The sequence below is a fragment of the Zonotrichia leucophrys genome, chromosome 3 (genome assembly GCF_028769735.1).
Source record: "Zonotrichia leucophrys gambelii isolate GWCS_2022_RI chromosome 3, RI_Zleu_2.0, whole genome shotgun sequence".
Taxonomy (NCBI): domain Eukaryota; kingdom Metazoa; phylum Chordata; class Aves; order Passeriformes; family Passerellidae; genus Zonotrichia; species Zonotrichia leucophrys.
The window spans coordinates 78610608-78630760 of record NC_088172.1 but is presented as its reverse complement, the minus strand read 5'-3'; the positions used below and the strand labels follow the sequence as shown (position 1 = coordinate 78630760).

General features: G+C 40.1%; 1 protein-coding gene across 1 annotated transcript in view; it reads right to left on the bottom strand.

Annotated features, from left to right (window-relative positions):
- PLB1 (phospholipase B1) overlaps positions 1-20153 on the bottom strand; it is an 80974-nt gene that overhangs the window by 36419 nt on the left and 24402 nt on the right. The window contains exons 18-34 of the mRNA XM_064707187.1: positions 18735-18801; positions 17982-18040; positions 16829-16902; positions 15294-15337; positions 14349-14457; positions 13420-13471; positions 11509-11589; positions 9940-10005; positions 9144-9244; positions 6296-6377; positions 5595-5699; positions 4897-4992; positions 4362-4433; positions 3665-3724; positions 3198-3258; positions 2417-2475; positions 553-620 (exon numbers count right to left, since the gene is read on the bottom strand). Coding sequence (XP_064563257.1) covers positions 553-620; positions 2417-2475; positions 3198-3258; positions 3665-3724; positions 4362-4433; positions 4897-4992; positions 5595-5699; positions 6296-6377; positions 9144-9244; positions 9940-10005; positions 11509-11589; positions 13420-13471; positions 14349-14457; positions 15294-15337; positions 16829-16902; positions 17982-18040; positions 18735-18801 — 1256 coding nt within the window. The remainder of the gene's footprint in view (positions 1-552; positions 621-2416; positions 2476-3197; positions 3259-3664; positions 3725-4361; positions 4434-4896; positions 4993-5594; positions 5700-6295; positions 6378-9143; positions 9245-9939; positions 10006-11508; positions 11590-13419; positions 13472-14348; positions 14458-15293; positions 15338-16828; positions 16903-17981; positions 18041-18734; positions 18802-20153) is intronic.

Here is a 20153-nt window from a genome sequence, read left to right as displayed (position 1 = left end):
TTGAGTGACAAGAGAGCTTCAGCAGTAGCTCCTCACTCCTCCTGCTTTCTGCACAGGGATACATTTCTCCAGCTTTTGTGCTGACAGGACATACTGAGGCCACGCTCCAGCTTACACAGAACTGCTTCAGTCAATATCAACAGAACTACACCACAACAGCAAAACAATTTAGTCTTTTATGACTGTGTGTTGCTATATGTGGCAAAAGCTCTCTGGCCAAACAAACTATTTTCCTTGACACTACAAAAGTTCAGAAATAGAAAACTTTGAGAAGAAGTCCTAAAACCAACCAGTTCTGACTTGTTTTGTAGATTTCCAACCTGACATCCCAACATATAAATACAAACTGTTGCAGGCAGCCAAAAATGAAAGCATGAGAGAGATCAAAAAGCTTGCTTAAATTGTTGAAAACGTTTTCTGTAAAGCTCCCCTTATGACAAAATCTTGATACACCTTCAAGAAGTGCTACCCTGAGAAGTAACCTTTTTTTCAGCTTTCTGACAGCTGAAAGACCCAAAACACATCTCTTCATCACCTTGCCTGAGGACTTACCTCCAAGACAGTCCCCGGTATTGAGTGACCACATCCTGAAGGGTGTCTGAGGCAATTCCTGAACCAGCCTGGACATTGTTTTTCATTAACCAAATGAAATTAAAGCACAATTACTAATGCAATAGTAACTAGTAATACAAATACATAAACAAATACAATTTACTAATTTAAATAGAATTACATAGTTGTTTTATTTACTTTTTAATTGAGTGGATGTCTTCCAAAGCTTTAAAATGTGTCTGACTTTTCCCAAACCTTTATCCTGAAGGATACAACAATACCTTTCAAAATTATTTAAAAGAATCATATTCTATACATGACACAAAATGTTTGATGGAGCTGTGGAACACAGACATGGGTCTACATGAACCAAATAACTCTTTTACAGTTGCATTAGTCAACAGTGATGAAAACATCTCAATCAAACACACAAAATGGCCAATGATATGAAACACTACATGAACTCAGCAGAGAAAATAAGCATGTATCAGAAAGGAGCACCATAACTCATACATACCAGTTTGAAAATCATTGTGTTAAATTGAAAGATTTATAGCAGAACAGGAGCAAGGAGGAAGCACTCTCTACACTTACCCCAAAGAAAGAGGCAAGCTAGCAACTACACCCCTCATAAAATAGAATTCATCAGCAGAGTTCCTGACAGCTGTGATTGTATAATTTCATTCTAAATCTAGGTGCATGTTAGTACTTGAGTACAGTACTAAGCAGCCTATTTGCTGCTACCTTAGATTAAACCACAACCCTACATTTCCTTCTATGTATAAACTTCCTTGAAATAAATGGAGATTGGTGCTCAGAATAACTATGTACAAGCCAAGTGCAGCTCTAAGACAGCAATACACCACTGTATGTTCTATGAAAGCAGGTTCTATTCCCAGCTCCTACAGACTATACTTAGAAGCAGAAACACTGCAGGGCCCTAGATATTACAATGCAGCAACCATGACCATATACAGAATGTATTTCTTGTATTAATATTGCAGGTTTACATCAAAATGCTTCTATTTATTTCAGTAGCCTCCTGTGTGTAGGAGTTGTAGCACCATGTCTGCCAGAGTTGTAAAGGGCTCACGGTTTGTACACACAATGTGTTTGTTTTTATGGCTCAGATTCAGAGAAACCTATGTTCCCATTACATCTTTCTGTCTAGTGTTTCCTTTGACTAGTTGTAGAATTTCAATCTTTGACCAGTATGAAAACATAAGGCAGAAAGGCATAACTGGAATATAGGATGTCTGGATTTTGAAACATATTCCTTCTTGACCACCAAAGATAATCATCAGCAGCAAGAATTGTATCATGATCAAGAAGCCAGTTAAAACAGGCACAATAAAATGACTGAATATCTTTTGAAGGGCATTTAGTCAGAGGGCTCTCACACCATACTTCCTTATTTCATTAATGCTAAAATTATTAAAATGCTATTATCCAAAACCATTTAGCTGCATTCTGTTCCTGAAAGAACTGAGTATGAAAAACAGGCTCATCAGTTGATTCTTATGCAGAAAAAAACATTGAAAAGCACAGTAACCTAAGCCTTGTGCTATGTCCCATTCATTTCAACAATATCTGATCTCTTCTGCCTCCAAGCCAGCAGAATACCTAGGCACCTCTTTAAAGGTGCCTGTGTTTTTGCTCGAGTTCAAAAGCATGTGAATACGTGTGTGAGGGGAATGGAGCATTGGAAGACTGACACCTTCTTTCTTAATCTGGCTGCTAGATCTATTATAATCCATGAATGAACAGATCTTTGCTTCTGGGTACAACAGCTATTTCCCCTCCACTGGAGCAGGCACATGTTTATAGTTTTACCAGGAGAACAGTAAAAACACCTTATTCTCACCGTCAAAGAATCCCCAAGGGCTGCTACAACTTTCACATCAGCTGGCTTTAGGGAGTGCACTGCAAAGGAAACAGGTACAGTGGAACCTGGTTAGGAAATAGCTAATTTTTTTCCTCTACTGTGTATGTGAAATATGCCATTGTCATTGTGATGCTCTGTCACATTGTTTTTGCAATACCCAAGTGATAAGTTAGAAGTTCTTTCCAGCTCATCTCCTGTGATTGTAGCACCAACATATGCATATTATTCAGTACTTCAATGGTTAACGTTGCTACCAAAAAGACAGGAGAGCAAGGAGCAAATAACAATAAGTGGAAAACAATATCCAGCACCAAAGTGAAGGTAAAATAATGCAGAATTACACAAAACAGGAACAGCCCATTAAAGACTTCAAAAGATTAAGGAAAAGACAATATGAAGTTATTTGAAAAACTGAATACTGCTAAATTCCAGACTAACATGAATGAAGCTGTATTTCCAGTTTCTTTCCATGACATTTAGGTGGAATAGCTTATAAACTATGTAGGCACTCAAATCTGGATTTCATCACTAGTTATGTTGAATTCTCCACTGTCAGTGAGTTCAGTGAAGCTACTTAGTCAGGATGCTACCTTGCAGGACAATGTGGCATTGTATCTGTTAAGCATCTGCTGAAAAACATGACATCCTCTCTGAACAATGTTTTTCACAGTCCAGCAATCATTTCAACCAAAAATTAACATCCATCTTGAAGGACAGCTGAAGGTAATTCAATCTCTTAACATAAAGTAGGCAAGACTACCTGAAGTTACAGGAGGGGAGGATGGAGACCTGTCCTCACATGGCAGATGGCTTCCATAATTCTAAAGAGAAAAAAGAAAGCTGAAGAGCACTTGGCTAGCAAACACAGTAAGCAGAAACTAGGATCTTCCCAGCAGAGGCCAGGTGGATAAACCAGAGCCTCTTCAGCCTGTAATTAACTAGACAGGTATTGGTTGCTCAACTCAATAGTCATGTTCAGTATTGCTCAGAAGAGTGCAGCACCCTGTACTGATAGCAGTGCTGTTTGAGCATGTGTTCTTACAGATGTTTTCTGATGCATTTTGTCTAACTCAGGGAGTACTTCCCTACTCTGTGCCATGCACTCAGAATCCCAAACCCCTCTGGCCAAAGAATGATTTCCCCTGTGCTGCAGAACATAACTCATTTGGTTACCATACAGGAACAGATGCAGCAGAGTAACAGTGGGATGGTGATGTTGACACTTACCGCGGTTTGGTTCGGGTATGTGTAATTACTGTTCTTGTATGTCCTCAGGAATGGCTCAGCCTACAAAACAAGGCAATCTGAATCAATGCAAAGCAATAGAGGAACACATGGAGATTTCCATTCCCCAAACTTTGGCTCTCAGATGTCTGTAGATGATTAGCAGCTTGATAAAAATAAAACAGAGGGATTCAAAATAAATAAATAAGTAAATAAATAAATAAATGAAAGGTCTTTTAAAAATCTGTATAGCAACAGTGTAAATCTAGGTTATATTTTTAAAACAGAAGTTAGAGAATACTCTCAGGACCCCACTGTGTGTGTCTCACAAGAAGCTTGTGTTCCCCCCCCAAGGTATTCCCAGTTAATCCTGCAGAGCTATCCTGACTGGTACCAACGCTGCTCTGTTTCCCCGGCACTGAAGCTCTGCCATTCAGTGTGGATACTTGATGATCTCAGTTAGGCCAAACACCCTTCCCTTGTGTTCTGGTCAGCTGTGATGTGTGACTCTGAGGAAGCTGACTCCTCTTTGCCCTCCATCCTCTCCTGGGTGAGCTCTCATGTTGCTCTTGGTGGCACTGGCACAAAGTGTGGGAGGAGGAGCAGATCACCCTCACAGAGACAGAACTTCAGGCACTGGGTAAAGGCTCCCACAGACCCCCAGCACCTCCACAGAAACACAGACAGCCTTCTAACTTACCTCAGATGGACATTTGAGGACAATCTCATCATCTATCTTCTGACTATCTGTCTTCTGCCCTACAGGCTCCAGCTGGGGGGAAAAGGGGATGCACAGAGGAAAAGCAGATGAGTACCAGAGAGCTATGGGTGATGCTGTGCTGCCAGTCATTGGAAACTACCTCTGCAGCACAGCAGGACAACTGCAGGGCACTGCACCACTGCTGGCAGCTGCCCATGCACTGTTTCCTTCTGTGCTGAAGAGGCTACTTCCCACACACCTGGAATGTGGCCTGCTGGTCACTGTGCCTGACAGGTGACATCTTCCCAGGAGACACAGCCTGAACACACCCAGCTTTAACATACCCCGAAATTTACTGGCTTGATATGACTGGGCTAACAGTTCAGGTGACTTTTCTTCATATGATCACTCTTTTCCTTTGTAAACACAATTCAGAAGAGACATGGCTATCTAGTGGATCTCTGAGGCGTTGTTGCTGCCAAGGGCAGGATGAAGTGAACAAGGAGAGAGCAACACAACCTTTAAAAAATCTTACCATGCTGTTCCACAAAGCACGTGCAGCCTGGGAATGAGTCTTTTGGCTGAAGTGGAAACAATCTGGGGCAAAATATGATTGATCTGGCCACCCCTCCTAGAAAACAAGATAGGTGCTGTTAGAGAGGCAGCGAATATGCAACAAGCTGTGTATTTTGTCTTCTCTCTTCCAGTGAGATAACAAGGCCTCTGAGGCAAACAGAATTAAGCCAGGCCAGGGAAAGTTAGTAACTCATAACTAAGAAGCCTTTTAAAACTCTTTAATACACTATTCCCAAAGTAACAAGGAATACACTGTGACTCGGAGTACAGAATATCTGGGCAGAGATATCAATTTCTTTATTTCCCCTGAGATTTACACATTACAGACCTTTGAAACATATGGGTTTTCTTACCAAAGGTCATTTACCAAAGTACTCTTAAGGACTTGATGTATAGGGAATGTAGAGCAAGTGCTTCCTGATGAAGATTTTGACCTAAAATATCTAATTCATGGCTGTCCAATTCCAGTGCCCCAAATCAAGGTCTGTATTCCTGTTGCCCAGTATCTCATTCCATAAACATTTCTTGCAATTTTGGATGGTAACTGAATATAATAATTAATTACTATGTCAGGAAACTGCTAGCTAAATTTACAGCTAAAACAATTTTGACAAGTCAGTGGCATTGCACCAGGTGTGGTTTTCTCGTTGGTTTTACCTGTGTTTTTGGCATTTCAATATTGGTCAGAAATGGCTGCATAACCACGGTGAAATCATCCTTTGTGTCATACCTTCCACTCTCCACTAACTGGCGGGTTCCTTCCTAAAGAGTAAAAGAAAAGTTGTCATGGTTCCTTCTTCTGTGTTCAGCTCATCAAGCTGAACACCTCACCCAGGGGCTGCCCCTCCCTCCTTCCCAGCTTGTGCCAGGCAGCCAATGCAGACACCTTTTTGAGACACCCATCCCGGGCTTCTTACAGAGAGGCAGCCTGGGGATGCCTGCCTGACTGACAAGGACTGGCAGCTCGCTCAGGGATTAGGTTTTCTGTCAAAAAGATGTCCTTCCAGAACCACCAAAGTGTTTTTGGTTTGGCTGACACACTGTGCCTGAAAACTTGTTCCTGAGTTAACATGTTGTTTGACTTAACCTGATTTTCAATAACATAACTGATCAAAAAACTGCTGTCTCTCTGACATATTCTACTTTCTATAGCTCTGTAACAATTATTCTTCTCATCTGTTTCATTGGTTTAGTGAAAAAGAATTTTAAAGATCCTGATCCTACTTTTTATAATCACAACTATAAATACATCATTAAAATAAGTGGAAACTGTCCCCCACTTTCAAATTAGCCCACCTGTGGTCCCTTGATCAACAGAAGGATGATATTAAACTTCTAACAAATGCAAAGTGCCTTACCTGATACATTCTGTTAAAGTAGATCAACTTCTTTAAGTCGTTGGAATTGTCCTTAGGGTTTATGACACAAGGGCACAGCATCCTGTGGGATAAGAGCATGGCACTGAGATTTGCTCTTCCTTTTCCCCCCTTGCTTCCAAGCTGATAAGCTGCAGGATTAAAAGCTCGGAGAGGGATTTCTTTGAAAGGCCATTGAATGAGAGCATTACCTCTCACCTCTGAGTTTCTTCATAGCCCCAATTCTTGAGCAGAAACACATTTACTAGGGATAAATTAATGAACAGAAAGTGGGGAAAAGCTTCCATGCTAGCAAAAGCCACACTGTGTGCCCATGGCAAGGTTTCAGCAGCAGGAGTGATCTCTGTGAGGAGGGGCCAGGGCTGCCTGTTCTGGACACAGTTCCAGCAAATCAACCACAGGGTATGGCTGAGCCCCTCAGCCAGACTGGTGGAGTCTGTGAAAATCTACCTAAAAATGGGCAGAAAACACCAGAGAGAGAGAGAGGAGAGAACACAGCAGGAACAAGCAAGAGGTGCTCCATGGCAGAACAGGCATCCTGGAAGCACAGCCAGGATGCCCATGAGTGTAGGACTCATGTTGGAGCACAGGACAAGAGTGAGCAGGAAGGAGGGCAGAGAGAGACCAGAGCCAGACCCCAAGCCATGCCTGACTGAAGGGGCTGAGGGTACCCTGCAGCAGTAACAAGGGTGGGGGGAGAGATGCTTGGAGAAAGGTTGAACCTGAGAAGGAGGGAGGACAGGTGCTTTAACTGCTCAACTTCTTTGTTCATTCATTTTTCCAATACCAGAACCAGTAATTAAATGTTTATGCTCATGGACAACAAATACAATTAAGTTCCCTAAATCAGGTCTGTTTTGCCTGCCACAATACTTGGTAGGTGGCTTCCTGGTCCTTATTTTGATCCATGAATTTTCCTGCTCACAGTCCTTGTTTTCTCCCCATTGCTGGGGTGGGGTGAATGAGCTGTGGGAGTGCTTGGCTGGCACCTGGGGCCAACCCACCCCAAAAAACTGTTCACAAGTACACATGTGCAACATGCTTTGCTTCAGCAGAACTGTGCAAGCATCCTTCAGGATGGAAGATTTGTTGCCACAGATTCATTCTAATCAGCTGAGACTCAGAGGTTATAGTGTGCATCACATCAAGGCTGGTAGAGCACCAAAACAATCACCAGGACTGAGGCAGAATTCGCCATCCTTGGAGATGGAGAAAGAGCCATTCTAACCTGAGACATTTTAAGATTCTGTGAACTCATGTTGGCCACCTTTATCCCTCCCCTGAGGTTTTGATCTTTCTAGCACATGGATATCTTTGGGATGTTCCATCTTCCTGGGCATGCCTCATCACTACTTCAGAAATCCAAATTAGAAGAAGGACTCTTCAAATATCCTGACAGTGTGACCACAGTAAAGCATCCCTGAGAGAGCTCTTAGAGAAATACCTCCTATAGAGATGCAGTTGATATATGTAAAATATGCACAGATCTCTACTGTGTCCCAACTTGTCTTAATGAAGACCAGCTAACAAAAGCTTTTACTTCCACAGTACATCTATATGAGAACAATACAAATCTAAAGAGTGTTTTCAGAAGTTCCACAAACACGTTAGGCAACATTAGTAGACACATATTCTCTTTAGGTTGTTTGCTACTCTCAAAATAAAAAGAAAAGACTTTCAAGATCAAAATCCTCCTTAAGGTGGTTCTTCTACTCAGTAGAATGGCATTTATTGTCCCACATGGGCTCTGCTTATCACCCTGTAAACTTGGCTTGCTGCCAGACAGGCAAATGTGAAATTCAGCATGACATCTGAAATAATGTGGAAAGATCACAGCTATTGTGAGACAATCTAATCTTAAAGGCTTTGCTAACTATCCTTGTCTTATGATTAGGGCCTTGAGATACTTGCGGTACCTGTGTACTCTAGCCAGTAACCTTTGTAAAAATAAATAAATAAAAATTTTAAAAGAACTACAACTGGCACTGAAGAACTACATTTTCAAAAGAACTACAACTGGGAGTACCAGCACCCTGAGTGTCAAACCCAGTTTTCCACTGACAGCCACAAGGAAGCCACAGCAAGAGGGCTGCATCTCTTCTCTCCTGCCAAACCAGTGGCTGCCTATGTTTACACGACAAAGTTATTCTCCCCAATTGTTCAGAAAAGCAGAGATTTGCTTTTCTAAAAACAAGCAAGTCCTGCCAGAAGCAACTCCAAGGGATAATGCTGGATCCTATCTGAGTCATCAAAAGTCCATTCAGGGTGCAGGTTTCCCACCTCAGCAGTGGACTAATACTGGTCTGGAAGGATTGTTGAGCCATAAAGCAATAGGTGCACGATGAAGTATTCAAAACATCTACTTGAGACACTAATAAGAGATAAAACTAATCATCAACAATGAGATTACAGAGACTGGAAATTGCAGAAGGGAGAGGGAGAGTTTTAAGTGCAGAAAAGTAAACCTGTAAACACAACCAGAAAACCTTGTGTCTTTGTGTCTTCTCTATTGTCACCAAAGAGTGCCCAGCTGAGCTTTCTCTGCTGTGGCTTGGACTCACTTGCACGGTAAGTGTGGAGCCAAAAGTGGCACCTTCATAAGAAACAATAACAGCAGGGCTCAGATACAGAGACAGCTTCTTCTAAGTGCTGTGCTGAAACCAAAATGTAGGGACAAGCACAGAGAAAGATGTTTGGTAGTCTGAAATATTAGATCCTTTTCCCTTTAAGAAAATACTAGATCCTTTTCCCTTTAAGAAAAAACTGCAACAAAGACTTCGCAGCCCTCTGAGAGCAGCAATGAGAGCTGTAACATGAATGATCTGCAGACCTCATGATCAGCTTTGGGCAGCTATTGTTCTTCGATTGATGCAGCTCCCGGAGCTTTGGAATGTAAAGCATTGTCACCAGGTTCACAAATGCCCGTGGAACCTGCCAAGAGGACAAACAAATCCTTAGCAAACTCCTGCAGCACAACAGAGTGTTGGTTTTGTCCCTACACAGCCACAGCAGGCCTTGGTAGCAGCCTGCTGATTCAAGCATTGTGTATTATTTATGACAGAGGTATTCAAAGTACTCTCTCAATAATTAATTCCCCACACAAGCAATACTAAATTACAGCCCCTGCCTGCACTGCCTAGTTCTATTCTAAATGTTGAGAGCTGGTCACTTGAAAATGATGGCTTCAAAAAGGTCCAAACAAGTTGTTGTAGGTCTCAGCAAGACCCAGACACTTCCTAACTCTTCAAGTACTCTCATCATTCTTCATGAGGAATATCAGAATCTCTCTCTTAATGACCACAAAAATATACTTATTTGCAGTTTAAAGAACAAGCAAAGCGTTTTCCAATCAGTTAATAATGTTTGCTCCACATTGTTATAATGTTTTTTGATATTATTTGTCCATAGCACATCAGCTAGATCCAACAACATTCTTATTCCTTTGGTAAAAATCTTCACCAGTTCTTTTTGCCTTTCACAAAGATTTTCCTGTAAGCAAACACTTCTGGATACAGCAGTACTCTGCAGATGAATGCAAGAAAATAAATTCTTAATCAATTATGAGTGACTGCTTAGAAACAGAACAGAAAATCCCTGCTCCAACATACTAGAAAAGTTTGTTTTACCTCTTTGTGAAGTAAGTCCAAAGCTGTTTGTATATTGTAGGTGTAATTTTCAGGAGAATAGTGTACCTGTTAAAGCAAGAGGGTTGTATTTTATTATTAGTTTACTCAGGCAGGGACAAGAATGACTAGCTGGAGTCTCTCACAGTAGTGTTTATGTTTCTAACTCTTGGGTCAAAAGTAACAGAGTCATAGGCAAAATGGTCCTGTCTCTGCTTTTCTTCCTTCCCATCACAGCTATCTCACTAGCAAGAAAAGAACTAGCAGCCACTGGATACCAGTGAGGATGAAAATTCACAGGGTTTTATCAAACATCACAACATCCTCAATACCTAGGCTTGCTTGGGCTGGTCTTAAAAGCTCAGCTAACAACTCATTAACAGGGGCTATATATGGGAGAGAATAGTTGGTGTAAAAGCAAGTTAATTTTTGCTGTATGGAATATTAGAACATGTCTCCCATTGCTCCTTGCCTGCCACAAATAATAACTGGCAAAACTTATGTGTTTAGCTGGGAATGAAATCACTTCATATACTTGTCTTTCAGTGCTAAAATTTCCTTGGTCCATTTTAATGGTTTAAACACTCTAATTTCATTGTCTTAAGTAATCCAACACTTATTTTTTCACTTGTGGGACTACAACAGTAACTATAACTTTCTTATGAGGAACACCTGTCTTATTTTCAGCCTTTTTTCTCTCTCATTTAATTTCATGCAGAAGTTGATTGAGAGCCCCACTTGCCTACTCTATAGAAGCAGACAGCTCAGATCCCTTATTCATTTCCTAAGTCACAGCTCAGCAAGAGTTCTGTGGTTGGCACTATTTGTACTTGTGCCACACAAAGATTGTTGTGATCCTTGGATGCACACACGCCCTCCTTGCCACCCACCCCAGTCATGTGAACAGGCACTTTGTGTTTGGGTTGACAGCAGAAGGCAGGAATGCTTAATTTCCTCCTTCCTTGTTTTATAACCATCTTACTGTGCTGCTTTGCTGTTCTTCCTCATCCAAAATTAATCATGAAGGATGACAAGTATGTGCTGAACTGCCTGTGAGTAGGTAATCCTCATCACTAAGTGAGGAGTCTGCCACAGCCTTTCACCTCCCCTACAATCACACATACCAAAGGCTATATGTATGCATGTTTTTTTAATATATATATATATATACTACATTATAATCATAGAATTAGCATGAGCTGTGCTTAGAACTTTTCCCATAGCACTGAAAATATTGAGAGTACCAAGTAAGACTAAGGAGTGTGACAAGGCAAAGAGGAGTAAAAAACACTTGGCATTTTATCTATAGGAGGTAAAGTCACTATGCAAGAAAAAGTTATCCTAGTTAGCAGCAAAACAAGGTCTCAACAATTATGTCATTTACAGGTGTTCTAAAGGTATCTCTAACACTATGCTGAGGAACCTGAAGGTCTCAGCACAGTTGCATTCCAGAGCTGCACGAGTAAGCCCTAAGCTACTTTGGTCTCACCCCTGAGCTCCTCCCTCTCACCCCCAGCAATGCACAAAGACCTCGTGGCTTGGCTGGCCCAGCTCCTGCTGCGGGGAACTTACTGGATTCTCGCAGACACTGCAGAGGTCATTTCCTCCTATGAAAAGTGTTATGAGCTTCCAGTCATTCTGGAAATCTATTCTCTACACAGAGAAGGAGATGGAACAGAAGTGTTTGATTAAAAAAAGAAAAGGAGGGAGATGCCAGCAACATACTAAATAAAAATTTCCCATTTTCAGAGTACATGGCTATCGTTCCCTAGGCATCCACAACAAAAACAAGTTTGTAGTCATGACTGAAGATGTAGAAACTGCTGTGATCTAAACCAAAATTACAATATCAATGGCATCAAATTATTTGCTTCAGTAAACTGTTGCTCAAAACCTATCTGTATGCTTTTCTTAGTAATATCTTGTGCATACAGAGTGACTCTTCCTGCAGGTCCTAGAAATATATCTTCATACAAAAATTGTGGTATGTGTTTTACTGTGTGATAAATAATGCAGCTATCCTGCTGGTAAACCCTGGGGGACAACATATTTCAGACTTGCTGACAGATAAACTGCAAAGAACAGTGGGACAATATTAACTCAATCTAACAATAAAGGCAAAATATTGCAGCACTTCTTGTTCCTGCAAGGACTTTGCAAAGGGATAGCTAGCTAAATCAAGGTCATTATGCTACAGTAAATAAACCTCTTCTTAGCTTTGAGGAAAGGCTCAAATATGCTTAGTAGCATGTTGTGGATGTTGTGCTCAATATTCTAATGCTTTAATTTCAGTGCAAAGCACCAGTAAGAAAAGCACCAATAGTGCATCAGCCTCCTTTTTCAAAGGCTGGAGTCAACATATCCCTGCTAGTAAACACACTGTTCAGTAGTTTGGTCTCAGAACCAAAAAGAGGGAGAAACTCCCTTCTGCACTCAACAAGTGTTTTCAAAAGTGAGAGTAAAAAAGATCTCTTAAATCAAAGATATATGATCTCCACTATGAGCAGGCTTTCTCATCAGAAGGAACTTCACTAGTTATATAAAAACAATTATTACATAAATAAAAGATATTTCCATACATTTCTGTTAACGTTCTCAGGGCAATAAATTTGGCAGAGTAGTGCTTAGAAACTTTGAATGAAAACCATCCAACCGTTCATCGTTAGTTGCTGCTCCTTTTAATCTCATATCAGATGGAAATCTTGTTTACAAGAAAGTGAACCAAGAGGGAAGGTACTGCAAATATTTTTGCCAATATGTACACACCAGAGTATTTACACTAAACATGCACATAGATATCTTGAAGGCTTTTTGGCTGCTTTCCAGCTACACCATTGGAAAGCCAAACTATTATAGTGTAACTTAGGTCACTAATTGCATAGCATATTTGTCAAATTACAAATAGCAAACATTCAAAGCACGAGCTGAGGTGCGAAATATGCAAGCAATTCTCAACCTAATGTGTATTTTACGACCATTAATCAATTAATTTGTAACAATGAATGTGTACCTCAAAAATCAGCTGCTGACTAGATGAAAGAAGGGACTAATTTGTTTTTTTAGAAAACAAGTCCCTTCCTCACTTCACATGCTCACTCCACACAATTTGCTACTTGAAAAGCTTGCCCTCAACATCCTAGCATGGATCATTTTTTCTGGAAAAAACCACTTGCTTACAGGATAATTAATAGCACCACAGCAAAATCCTCACAGAGAAAGGGTTCTGTTATCTTACAGGGTGACACAGGTTGGAAGCAGAAGCAACAGCCCTGCATTTTCAGCCACTTCCAGTAAAAATGATGAAAAGGTTACAATTACCTGGGCTTGATAGTAGCTATCATATACTGGCAGAAATTCAGTTAAGACTAAGCTATAGATTATTTTGTGCTGAACTCACACTCTGCACTGGGAAGTTTTATGCTGTACAAACTAATGATGCTATGTCACTTCATTCTAAAGATATTCATGACATGTTGAACTCACAGAATCATTCATCATGCGGCCCACCAGTCTCCTAACCTGTGCAGGAACATCCCTAAAAAGAAAAGAAAAATAAAATCATAAAATGCATTAATAAAAATTTAAAGAAAGAATCCTGCATAGATAACAAGGCAAAGAGGAAAGCTGACTAATGGACATCAAAAACCAAAAAACTCCAAAGAAAGTCCAATTTTCATTGAATGCAATATATGATATAGCAAACAAAGGCTATGTTTTGAGACAGTCATGGAAAAAAGAAAATAATTAGCATCCAACAGGCATTGGGCTACTTTGCAAATGCTGCATAGTTACTATTTTACCACCTGTATAGAAAATGCACTTTTCCCACCATCAGACAGATGCTATCAACAAGCATAGCTCTGAAGTGCCTGTGCTCATACCAATGTTATTATACAGCCTCAAGGCACCGAAGTAGGTCTTATAAGAACAGTTACCAGTGGAAAAAAAAATAGGATATGAATTGCACTGAAGAGGTTGCATAGTGATCTCTAGTTAACTCCCAGCTCTGGCAGACCAGGAATTAAACAATCCATAACTTTCTCAGTCTCTACACAAACTCTTGGTCCTGATGACAAGAGGGTTTGAATATACCTCCTATAAAGTGGAGAAATCTTTTGTCTGACTCACAACAGGACAGCTTTCTGAGTAGTGCCTGTAAAATGCTGTGGCTTTCTTGGCTGAAAATGTCAGAGAAAGTATTGCTTTTGTTGCTAATTTATTTGCAGTGTTTCTAGTCCTTGTCAAAGTCCTCATCACATATCTTGGACTTCATGCTAGTGTTAGGATTAAAAATGTTTGCCTATTAGACTTACTGTGCTCCTGCCAAATTCCAGGATTTGGGCCTTTTTTAGTCACAAGGAATTTTATAGAAAAAAACAAATTCCTATTAAAATTAAAAGTTTTCCTCTTACTCTGCATGAGCTCCGGCCACAGCTTGGTTTAATGCGGCATTTTCTGAATTCTGTGTTCCAGTGCCAATGGAATACCCTACCAAGGATGGGTTGAACTCACGGAGAATATCTGCAGAAAGAGACAGCACCCTGAAATATTGGTTTTTGTAGCAGGTAAAAAATGAGGCAATAAAGGTTAGATTTTAGTAAAAGACCATTAAAAACTTTAGAATATAGCTATTTAAAAAAATTCAACATTTAAGTATAATAAACATGGAGATTCACCACCATACAACCATTTCCCTGCCTTCAAGATTTCAGAATTTCATGAACTCAGATATCTCATGACCTAACACAACCATCTTGGCTAGCAATGCCATTTTGCCTGGCAAGCAAGGCTGGGTAACCATATACTCAGGCAGGAGACCCTCATGTCATCATGCTCTAACTGCAGACAGGTTGGAATCAAATCCTTTAGCCTGATGGCCCCAGATGTATTAACCCCAAAGACCCCAGATTCCCTTCTAGATCTTGGGTTACAAACCAGCCTTACAAACACCTCAGATCTAAAATATCCTGACCTTTGAAAAGCATGTAAAATCTGATCTTGTAATGTGATTCTGCTCCTGCCTAAAACAACTTTCCCATATAGTCAAAATAATTTCTTTAGGCTATGAGCTAAGACCTTTGATTCATCTGTAACCAAACACATTTTAGACAGAAGAATTACCAACAGAAGAATACTGAAACAACCAAAACCTAGGAATTACAAAACACATAGTTAAGTCATGCACAGCATATTACAGCCTGGCTGCTAAGCAACTTTTACTCAGCTGCGGACATTAAACACAAAGGGATTGCTTGTGTCACACTACAAATTTTAACCCTTTTCTCCTGTCTCCTTTTAGGTATTTGAATAATAAACAACACCATATATGTATCAAATTTACAGAAAAAGCCACTTACTTGGTAGTGTCGTAACCGTGCTTATGTTTTCGTTTCCTCCAACACTGTTAAGAAGAAAGAAGAGGAGGAAAAGTGTTGGTTAAGGTCCGATGGGCTCGGCAAGGCAAGGGACAAGGTAGGAGAGTGCCCCCTTTTGGGGTTACCGCACAGGTACAGAGTGTGCTGCTGGCTGTGCTGAGCCCACCGTGCCCGGGTGCCCAGGGGGCTCCACATCAGAGCTCCACACTCAGCTCCAGCAGAACAGTCATACTAGAAGCCCTGAACAGCAGCTCTCCTTTCAGCTCTTTCACGTGTTTTGGCATATTTTTAACCCAGCTGCAAGAAATGTGATTTTTTCAAGGCTGCCACCTTTGCTACAGTTGCACCTATTAAAATGTTTATAGCTTCCATTTTTAGTTAACACATCTAACCAAAATAGAAAGTTCTAAAAGCATATATTTCAGAATGATAAGCAAAATCAATACCTTTGCCTTCCCCCATTGCCTTCCCCCCACTCACATTTCACTCAACTGGAAGAATACTTCTAGACTGGTGAAATTCACCATTATGTCCATGTGCTCTTTATTCTCCTTCATGCTGCAAAAAATTACTCGCATACTTGTTGCAAAAAAAATCTCAATGGATTTCTATTAAAGATCAAAATATAAAATGTTTGACTTAGAACATCTCTATAGTGACCCTTTAATTGGAAACAGATTTGAAGTGCTTGAGGCCAAGCTGGATGGTGGCACCATGGCCTAGTGAAAAGTGGCACTGCCCATGGCATGGGGGTTGGAACCAGATGATCTTTAAGGTACCTTCCAACCCAAATCATCCTATGATTCTGTGAATGTGTTTAAACTTCTTCTAAAGTTGCAGTGATTGGTAAAAAATGAACAGAAGATCAGCCTGACAAGTTTGGTATTAAATGATACAGTTGCAGATTCACAAGTGAGCATGACTGCCTTTCTCCAGTCTTTTTGATGTGTATAACAACATGCTGCATATGTAAAAGCCTGTATTGATCATAATTGATAAACTGTTCTCCATGATGTAAGCAATACTGGGAAAGGATCAAGGAAAGAGATACTGCATATGAAACAACAGCAGAAAATATTTTTTTGTTGACTACCAATTTTAAATAAGACAAATGGGTGATGTGGGCCACACTGGGCAAGAGCAGACAGGGTACAGAAAGAGCAGACAGAAATGCTGAATAAGCAAGTGTTGCAATGGCAATGGAGTTTAGAAGATCATGTTCCAGGGTCTCCTACAATAACGAGATTGAAAAAGATCTTAACAAGGACCCCATTTTTCAATGTACCAGGTCTGTTCCACCATGCTAGATAACTCTCTAGATACTACTGGTACTCTAGATAACCACTAGTTGGAGTATTTTCTTTAACATGAGTAACAGTACAGCCATGTCCTGTCATGCAAAACGTGACATCAAATCCAGTTTCCACAAGCCTTCATTTGCTACAAAACCAACTATATTGATCAAAACTGGAGAAAATGGATTCTCTCCCACCGAGGAGAAGATTTCTGGGACTCACCTCCAAGACAGACCTCGGTACTGAGTCAGGACATCCAGAACATCATGGGGTCTGGATCCTGCCCCATTACCTGCCTGGAGGAAAAAGAGTTCACCTTCAGAAAATAAGTATTGCTACAGTAACTAGTTCTCTGACTGATCCTACTGAGAGTAACTTAAAGCATATTAATGAAGCAAGCTATGTCATCTTCCCAAAATAGAACAAATTCCTGTTCTCAAGAAGTTCAAGGTTTTTAACTAGGTAGGTATTTTAACTCCACTCCAGTGAATTACCCTCTTCTATCAACTTCATTATTAGATCAAGTGGGGGAAAATTACTTGAGGATGTTCAAAATACTAATATAATTCTAAATTTACATAGGTAATAAATATGACTGCAGTTGTTCTGAATTAATAATTTATTATAATGTTCCTCACATTAAAAAGTTGTACAGTGATTTATGTCTTTCCCAGTTTCTCCAAGGAAAAAGACTACAATGTGATAATCAGCACAGAACATGTAGGAAACATGAATTATTATATGAGCAGTAAAGCAGTCACCACTGATTGGAGAATCACAACCAGTCTAGGGGTAATGAGCTTACATAGTACAAGGAATAGTGTTAAAATAAAAAAAATCTCAAGGCAAGTTCCACTCAACACACCTGATGTTCTATTGCAATTTTAATAATCTATTTTGTTAGTATGAATCACTATGGCTTTATAGGCTTTGGTGTTATCATATACATATTGTTCATATTATATAGATATATAGATACACAGATATACACAATGAGATGCAGAACTTTTTCTTCCTCAAGCTGCTCACTAATAGCTTTCAGGGCCAATACTTTGGGAGCTGCCAAAAATCAAAAGAAGTTGTAAAGAAAAGCAAATGTTGCAAGTCCACTCCAGCAAAATAGTTTTGCTGCTACATAATCTAATCTCACATTTCTTCCTTGTGTGACACTCTTGTGGACTTCAAATGGGAACTTTGCACTCAGATTAGATTCATGATCTGATTATCAATCAGCCAAGGTGGAATATGGAAAAAAAATGTTAAAAGCATGTTTGGCTCAATAGGGCATGGTATGTATACCATTTCCCAGGTTCTGAAATCAGAAATTTCATTGCAAGTTCTTCGTTGCAATGGCTATCTAGTGACCTTTACTTACTGTGAGTGAATCTCCCACAGCAGCAATCACTTGAATATCTGCTGGTTTCAAATTATGAACTAAAAAAAAAAAAAAAGGTAGTGTAAGGGAAAGAACAAAAGAAAACTACAAATTGTGTTGGTTATTAAAAGTGTTCCTCAGAATAAGCATAATAAATCATTGCAAAAAAAAATTTAATACTCATAACAGCATCAGTTGAGAATGACAGAGACTCATAGGCATCAAACCACAAATTATTCTTGGTACCATAGCTGGGCAGTAGCTACAGTGACAAAGGAGGCAGCAAGATTCCAGTCTTGCATTTGTTCTTCCTCAAATTTCTTTTAACTGGTGAAAATGACTGAAAAGCAGGCATAGCTCTGATGGATATTTAGAACCATCACAGGTTCTGAGGAATGAAAAACCTACCCAAGGAACTCCACATGGGTTTTTGCACCTCATACTGCATTAACAAGTGCCTCCTACAGTATTTTCCCCCCTGGAAATGAAGGACCTGACTGCCTCCTATCTTTTCCACTGTCACTTTGTTTGTACATGGAAGACGCAGCTGCATAAACTTTCATCACCGTTGAGGTAGTGAACTCGCATCTTGCTATACAACCACTCACATTGTTCCAAAAAGACTCTTAAAAACCACTGTCAACAAAGTGCACTTCTACAAAGAAAAGAGTTCCTCTCCTGAGTAAACCCAGTTCTGTTCTCCTTCTGTCATCAAATGAAGTAGCTCTATGACAAAAAGGCATAGTACTATACCTGAAACTGGAACCGTATCAGAGGGATCCCGGTCAGGACAAGGAATATTTGTTCCATAACTCCTCTCCTGCAAAGACAGGGCCAGACTTCACATCAGTCTCACTCTACTCTGGTCATGGTAAACTATTTACATCTCAGAGCATTAGATTAATGGAATTCCTACATACTTTGTATACAGCTAGCCAGCTCAGCCTGCCCTCAGTCTGTGCCTTCCTTTTGAAGGCAGACACAAACTCAGCCTGCTCAGAAGTCGTGCAGCCTTATGAGTGCAGCACAACTCTTGCCTACTGATGGGGCCAGTTGTTTTATACTCTGAGCCATGTTGCTCTCAGCTATGCAACATTTGGTGCGCCCATACCCTGAACATCTTTTGCAAGAAAATGTTTGAACATCCCTGAAATATCTTAGCACAAAACCATAACTCTGTCAGCAGGCCATGAGCCTGCCTTCTGTGTATGCAGTCCTGTATGTGCAGCCAGAGCTTTGCCCTCCTGGCTCTTTTGAGTTGCAGCCTACTGACAGAAATACCCCCAAAGTCTACTGTTGGTGAAAGGCTGACCAGCAATATACCAGGGCAAACCATCACACAAGACTCAAAGATGTGCTTTGGCTCCAAATCTCCCTGCAATATTCCTTAAGTAGGCTAACTTGCCTAAGGAAATGATACTTGTATGTCTTCTCCCATTTTTCTGGATTGGGTTTTTAATTTTTAATTTAAAAACCCAACAAAACAACCACAAACATAGCATAGTATTGCTCCTTACGTCCTTAACACCTCCTACACTACAGCTATTTCCAAAAATCAGAGTGGTAGGTACCATTGCCTCATGGCAAGGTCTGTACACCCCAAGTAACCAACAAAACAGATGGCACTATATAAAAATGTGAACAGAAATGCATCTTACAACTCCAGTTACAAACAGGCCATTTTGTCTAAATAGTCTAGGCATTGTGTTCTAAGGCATGAAAATGAACATTATCAACTCACTCTGTTCCTGCTTGGGAACACCAAGTTCTGCTCAAAATCAGAGTACTCTGACTTAAAAGACACAATCATGGGTCTTTTTCTCCACACATTTAATCTAAAACTATTTCACAAAAAAAAAAAAAAAAAAAATTTTAAAAAACACCATAAAAACCCCATATTCTTCAGTTTAATCATGGCAATGAACAAGATTAAATCAGACCCATCCCAAGTGGTTGGATCTGATCTAATTTCTTCCATAGTAGGACTAAATAGCCCCATTTTCACTATCTTCTTATCCCAGGGAAAATAACATTTTTATCCAGATGTTTATCATAGGCTCTTACCATTGAAAGCAAGACTCACTTTAGGCTAGCTGAACACACCTACCTTACCCACACTCTACATACAGAACACACCAAGGAGAGAATTTGCTATTAAACATCTGACTATTT